Genomic DNA, 6,943 nt, shown 5'->3' with positions numbered 1-6,943 from the left:
GAACCCGCTCCACTCGGTCCTTACGTCAAGATTTCGAGATCAAAAATTTCTACTTCGGCCTCCTTCTCATTGAGTAAATTTTAACGACTTGATCGCCTGCTTTGCATTGCATTGAGTCGAATTGCATTGTTTTGTAACGTGTGGTTAGAAACATAATCATCATAACAGTACAACCGTTCACTCCCTCCTATTAGCTTTTAGTTGTTGGTTTTGTTCCTCTTTAACCAATTTTTTTTTAATTTTATTCCATTGTTTTCAATGATTTCCCCTGGATCTCTATATGCAGAAAAAAAAATTATTTTAATTTCTTTGTGTTTTTTTCTTTAACTTTTATCGAGTCGAAGAGTGTTGTGTTACAGAAGTTGCACCCTCGATATAATCACTAACCTTAACACATTCTATTTTAAGATTTTAATTTTGCTAACGCCTGTTTATCCTCACATACAGTTGACTTTCCCAGTTCATCCTCTGATCATCCATCAGAGGAGAGGAATCCCATCTGGGATTCCTTTTACCAGCAACAAAAAAGCCACATAGGTTGCTAGTGAAACTTGTAATTAATATTTTATCACACACATACAACCAGAGAAATAGTCATTTTGTAAGCTTCTTAATAAAACCACATCACTTTCTGTTTTTCAACACAGATGGTTGCGTATATGAGAACGATCCTTCGCAGTAAAGCACTATTTGAGCAATAGTGAAAATCAGACCTGAAAAAAATTTTTTCAGGCCTGTACGGGATTGATTTTCACTATTGCTCAAATAGTGCTTTACTGCGAAGGATCGTTCTCATATACGTCTCATAACCGCAGTTCACACATATGTTTCATATGTTTGTTGTTGACAGATGGTTGCAAAACAACAATTTCACTGAGTTGCCTCCCAAATTATTCCAAGATCTAAAAGGTCTGAAACAACTGTAAGTTTTACAGTAATTAGCTTGATAGCTGAGCTAAAGGAATGATTTTTAGCTTTTATTGTCATCTCTGTTCGAAAACAAGGCAGCTCATGAGTATTGTAAGCTGTTTTAAGTTCTCAGGTGCTTGCTTCGTTTAGAAAAAATCGTGACCTAGCTAAGACGAATGTATCACAATACCTGTTCCATCCTCTTCACTAGAATACGCATATTGTTTGCACATGAATGATTACCTTCAGCTCTTTGCATTTGATCACTTTTAATTTAATGACAAGCGTCTGTATGTATCTTGAATTATTAGTTACAAATAACAGGGTAAATCAAGACTCAATTTGTTCCTTTGCCTTTCCAATCAGCTATTTGTCAAATAGCAAATTGGATAATCTTCCAGAAGGAATTTTTGACAGCCTTTCGAAGCTGACACTTCTGTGAGTAAAATGAATAAAATAAAATCTTATGAAAAGAGGTAATCCGAACTTTCTAAGACCCCGCCTGTCAAAGCTGTGCGCCATATTCAGTTAACTGAGACACGGTAAAATTGATAGGTCTGACAAATGTTTCTAAATCAAAATTTCCAAATGTTAATTCCTTGTTACAGACACACCACGGTGTTTTTTTTATAAATTTTAAACCCAAGCTCGCTAATTAAAGAGCTAGAAAACTATAACGAAAGTAATATAGGATCAAGGAAGACCAATTGCTCGAGGATCTTTATTCGTCATAATGATTAGCAAAAACTAAGGATAAAAAGTAAGCGTACTTTTAATTGTCTCGATGTCTTGAAAATTTTTAAGAAAACATTTGCGAAACTTTTTAAATGAATTACACAATGCCATATCATGTAGCTGTGTTTGGTAATTGAAGTTGAGGTGCAGTTGTTCTTCAGAAGCCGTAAATGATTTTTATTCTGCGAATGAATGGTGATATCTCACAATTATAGATTTTCAACCCTGTTTTGTTTTGTTTTTTATTCAGGGATTTGTCAAATAATCAACTTGGAAATCTACCGCCATACATCTTCAAAAACATTACAGAAGTAGAAATGCTGTAAGTGAGGTTTTCTGTTTTCTTTAAGAAATTGTAAATTACTTCGACGGATTGTCTTGCAAATAACAACGAGTGGTAAATAGATCAGCTTCCAGCTATGAAAATTTACATTTGTAAATTTTTTTTCATCAGTTAAGAACGTTTTGTCTTATCATAACTTTTTTTTTAAGAGAGAGAGAGAAGCTTAGAACTGGTTGCCTTGGAGATGTTTCACCCTGAGTTTTAAACATCAAAACTGGCTGCTAATTCACTAAAAAAATTCCCTGTAGTAGATTTAGAAGAAAGCTCTAAGCAGAGTTGAGGATATCAATCCACGGTTACATGTGCGTCTTTCAGTCTAAACTTTGCACGGTGCTTTCTTCAGGAAAATGGACTATAACAAAATTGAGATGCTTCATGAAGATCAGTTCCAGGGCTTGGGGAAATTGTACGATTTGTAAGTATATTTAGAACCGACACGTTAATTTTCCAAAGTGATCTTTTGTATTTACAAAACAATCCAGAACGAGCCCATTGAACTGCATTTTAAAAGCACGGTAAATAAAAGTTGAAGTGAGACTGTCTACAGATATTAGTTGGTAACATATATTCGGAGCCATAACAGGAAACACCTCATAAGTGAATGGAGTTAGAATCCTCTACCAGTGACGGCTAGTACAATAAATCTATTAGAATATTTGCCATCAGATAGATATTTGCAAAGAGTGTGATAATATTTAATGTTAATTATTACGGTGAATTTAAATGTGCCATGCCTTATTACAATGTTTCAGTTGTATATTAATTTAGAAAATTCCTTTTCACCTGTTTAAGATATCTCTCGGAGAACAGAATTGAGGTCTTACCTGACAAACTTTTCAAGGGCCTTAACAAACTCAAGTCCCTGTAAGTACAGCCGATCACGTACAAAAAATGTCTAGAGTTTTCTGAGGAGATGGAATGTATGTAGCAGAAACATTTCAAATATGGAATCTTGATTTCGAAATGTTAACCTGAAGTAGAACAGGCGTGTTAAAAAAAATTGCAATGCTCGACAATGTAATTTTTGCTGATAATTTTTTTTGAGCTAAAAAAGGTAACCTTTTTAGTAACACATGCTTTTAATGACCAAAGTGAATATTTTCAAAAACGCTAACAAACATAGCTGAGTACTTTTTAGCTTTAAAGGCCAGTCTATGTGAATTTTTAAGGAATCAAACTTCTGTTTGTAAATAGTTGTGTGATTCATTTTTACAGCAACATCTTCGGTAATAAGATACAAGACGTGAGCAGGACGACTTTTAAGCATGCCAATGAACTGCGATTTTTGTAAGTTCATTGTAAATGACTGATCTTTGTCATGGTAAATAAAGTCGCATGTTTTGCAATCGGATGAGATGTCGGTGTGAATTTTATTTAGAGTATTGAAGTGGATTCACTTTCAGTTTTTCTGCATTCAGAGGGAAGGCTTGTAAATAGTTATTTGGGAAAATGAGATAATTGAACAGTTTATACATCATAATCTAAGGTACTTTTCACTTTCTACTCGAAATTGCAGGTTCATGCATTACAACCTAATGGCTGAGCTGCCCAAAGGATTTTTCGATTATTTTCCGCACATTATCAGAGTGTAAGATTCCAATGTTATCATTTTACTCAATGATTTCAAAAGGATGTTTGAGGCGAATGCTGTATGAATTGTCTTGGAAAAAAGTAATAATAATATATATATATATATATATATATATATATATATATATATATATATATATATATAACTGCAGACAGTACTGTTTCGGCCTTCTGGGCCTCATCAGTGCAGTGCTAATGCTAGGATGGAGGAGAACCAATGTGGTCACCCCAAACGATCCAACCTTTGTGGTATCGTCTAAGCCATGCCAGAGTGCTCAAACTAGAGTACACTAGCGAGCATGCGCAATTGCAGAGCAATGACTCATCCTAGTTAGAGTGCTCAATTTGGACATGAAAGCAAAGCTTTGTATGCCAAAGAGCTATATCTAACTGCAGACAGTACTGTTTCGGCCTTCTGGGCCTCATCAGTGCAGTTTTTTTTATGTTTAAGGTGGACGGCCGGGCCCCCGATGAAGGGCGTGTGCAATGCCCGCCGACCAACAGGACTAATCCCACCCATGGCTTGCGTGCAATGCCTTAGGGTTAGGGTCCACCAGAAACGAGGGTCACCAGACGCCAAACTCGCTGGGGAATCGAACCCCACCTCACAGAAACAAAAATTGGGTACACAGAACTAAAACGAACAAGGACAAACAGACCAGTGCAGTACACCAACAAAGGAGACCAGCACATGGACAACAAAACAAATACTCACGAAAGGCTACTGTGCAGTGCACCAACAAAGGAGACCCAGCACAAGCAGCGGACAGACACACTTACAAAGTAGACAGAACGAACGATACTAGCCCAGTGAAGTGCACCAACGAAGGAGACCCAGCCCATGGGTTACGAAACAGATACTAACAATTAGGCTACTGTGCAGTACACCAATGAAGGAGACCCAGCACAAGCAGCACATAGACACGCTCACTCAAGCAAAAGATCACACGTCACTCAAGCAAAAGAAGAACGAGGCTACTGTGCAGTACACCAATAAAGGAGACCCAGCACGAGCCTAACCGAGACACACTCATTCGAGCAAAAAAGGAAACTAAATAACTACGGGGAGCAGGACTAAATGGAAAAGACAAGGGAGTCGTTTACCACTGAAGCTATGATGCCACGGGCGCCCCACTGACGATGGAAGACGCGACGACGCCTGTCAGACTTGCACCGCCTGAAGGAAATTGGTAAATAAAACTTCAGGCGGGCCTTGATAGAAGCAATCACCGCCACAGCGCCAGGACGAACGTTACGGAAACGGAAATCGTTCCTACTCCGCCAAATACAAAACTTAGAAACATTGAGCAGATAGACAAAGACACGCGGGACAGAAACCAGTTCACTAGAGTTGAAACCAAAGAGGACATGACGTAAAGAGATGGCAGGACACATAGGAGAGAAGGAAAACAGCAAGGACTGGACCCAGGCGAGAACACTCTGAGCAAGTGGACAGTAGAAGAACAAATGCTTGAGTGACTCGACCGTGGGTCCACAAAAACACGAGAGAGGAACAGATAAACCAAAAGAGGAGAGACGCCGGGCGGTGTACAGGACGCCGTGCGCAATCTTCCAATTTAGGTCGATGACACGACGGTCAAGATAAAAGAAGGATAGGGCACGCCACGTGGCAGGCCAGTCAAGGTTGGGATAGATGAATAGAAACTTAAGGACACAATAAGGCTGGACCATGTTCTCAGAGAGAAGATATAGTTAGCAAGACTTGGTAGACATAGTAAGAACGGGAGAACAAACAAGAGGGCATGAAGAGCCGTAGACTAAAGAGTTTTTTGACGCGGCGAAGGCCCCGTCGAGCTTACGCCAAGCCAAAACCAGAGCTTGATAGAAGGGCGGCAAGACCCTGAAGTCGAAACTAAAAGGACGAGAAAACACAACAAGAGGAGAGACACCAAACAAAGAGTTAAACCAAAAGGACATGAGAGCGACCCAACTGGATGGGGAGGAGACGAATCTCCTCACCCATTGACCAAGGAGGGCCCTCACCTTGGACTGAATATTAACCACAGAAAAACCACCAAAAAGGGGAGATTGAACCACGGCCGAACGGGAGACAAGCTCAACCTTGCCAGACCAGAAAAACGAGAAAACAAGACGGGAAAGCTTCGCCTCCACCCAGGCCGGCATGTGGATAAGAGAGGCCACATACCAAACCCGGGAGAGGGCGAGAGCGTTAATGACTAGGGCCTTGCCATGAAAAGAGAGAACACGAGAACGCCAAGACTTGAGAACACGGTCCACCGCATTAATGCGAGGACGCCAGTTGTCTTCATCAAGGTTACCGGGGCCGACAAACACCCCCAGCACCTTGAGCTTAGCAGGAGACCAGTCAAAAGGAACCGGGGGGTCCGTACGACCCCGCCAACCACCCAACCAGAGACCCTTGGACTTAGAAAGGTTGATCTTAGATCCAGAAGCTAGTTCAAAAAGCTTGTAAGTCTCAAGGGCAGCCAGAATGCCAGAATCAGTGGTAAGGATTAAAGATGTATCGTCCGCGTACTGCGAGATGGGAGACAGTACGGGACACCCAGGGAGAGACAGACCCTTGATACGGGGGTCTGCACGGATACTACACGCAAGAACCTCAGACACAAGAACATATAGGAGGGGAGAAAGAGGGCACCCCTGCCGGACACCACGAGAAAGGCTAAAGAAAGGAGTCAGGAACCCATTCACATTGACCGCGCTTTGAACATGAGTATAGAACAAGTCGACCCACGCGACAAAGGAAGGGCCAAAGCCCATGGTGACAAGAGTGGACCGCATGAAGCCCCAATCCACACGGTCAAAAGCCTTCTCTTGATCGAGGGACAGGATGGCGACAGGGGTGCCAGAAGACTCAGTATAGCTGACAACGTCTCTAAGCAGAGCAACATTTTCTCCGATAAAACGGCCAGGGACTCCGCATGTTTGATCTCGGCTGACAACGAGGTGTATTACCCGGAGGAGACGCCCAGCTATGGCACGAGAAGCAAGTTTATAATCCACGTTTAGAAGAGATATGGGCCGCCAATTTTTGGGGTCAAGGCGGTCCCCCTTCTTGAAAGACAGAGTGATGATACCTCTGCGCTGAGAGAGGGAGAGAAAACCAGAGGAAGAGCATTCATTAAGAACAGAAACAAGATCAGAGCCAACCACGTCCCAGAAACGGAGATAGAATTCCATAGGCAGGCCGTCTAAACCAGGTGCCTTGTTACGAGCCATGCCCTTGAGAGCGACGAGGACCTCTGATGATGTAAGAGGGCCCTCACAACTGTTGGCCTGATCTTGAGAGAGAACAGAAGACAAATTTTCAAGAAGAGAAGATTGAACATGAGGGTCAGTAGGTGAGGATGTATAAAGACTAGA

The 6,943-nt window shown here is 41.4% G+C and overlaps 2 protein-coding genes across 2 annotated transcripts in view; both read left to right on the top strand.

Annotated features, from left to right (window-relative positions):
* Nucleotides 1-1,351, top strand: part of LOC148737633 (uncharacterized) — a 3,288-nt gene extending 1,937 nt beyond the window's left edge. Inside the window, exons 3-4 of the mRNA XM_088747831.1 lie at nt 851-922; nt 1,276-1,351. Coding sequence (XP_088603957.1) covers nt 851-922; nt 1,276-1,351 — 148 coding nt within the window. The remainder of the gene's footprint in view (nt 1-850; nt 923-1,275) is intronic.
* The window catches only part of LOC111347678 (uncharacterized), a 724,620-nt gene that overhangs the window by 539,291 nt on the left and 178,386 nt on the right, over nt 1-6,943 (top strand). The window lies entirely within an intron of this gene.

This window comes from Stylophora pistillata, chromosome 2 (genome assembly GCF_964205215.1).
Source record: "Stylophora pistillata chromosome 2, jaStyPist1.2, whole genome shotgun sequence".
NCBI classification, from domain to species: Eukaryota; Metazoa; Cnidaria; class Anthozoa; order Scleractinia; family Pocilloporidae; genus Stylophora; species Stylophora pistillata.
This window is presented reverse-complemented; position numbering and strand designations above follow the sequence as displayed.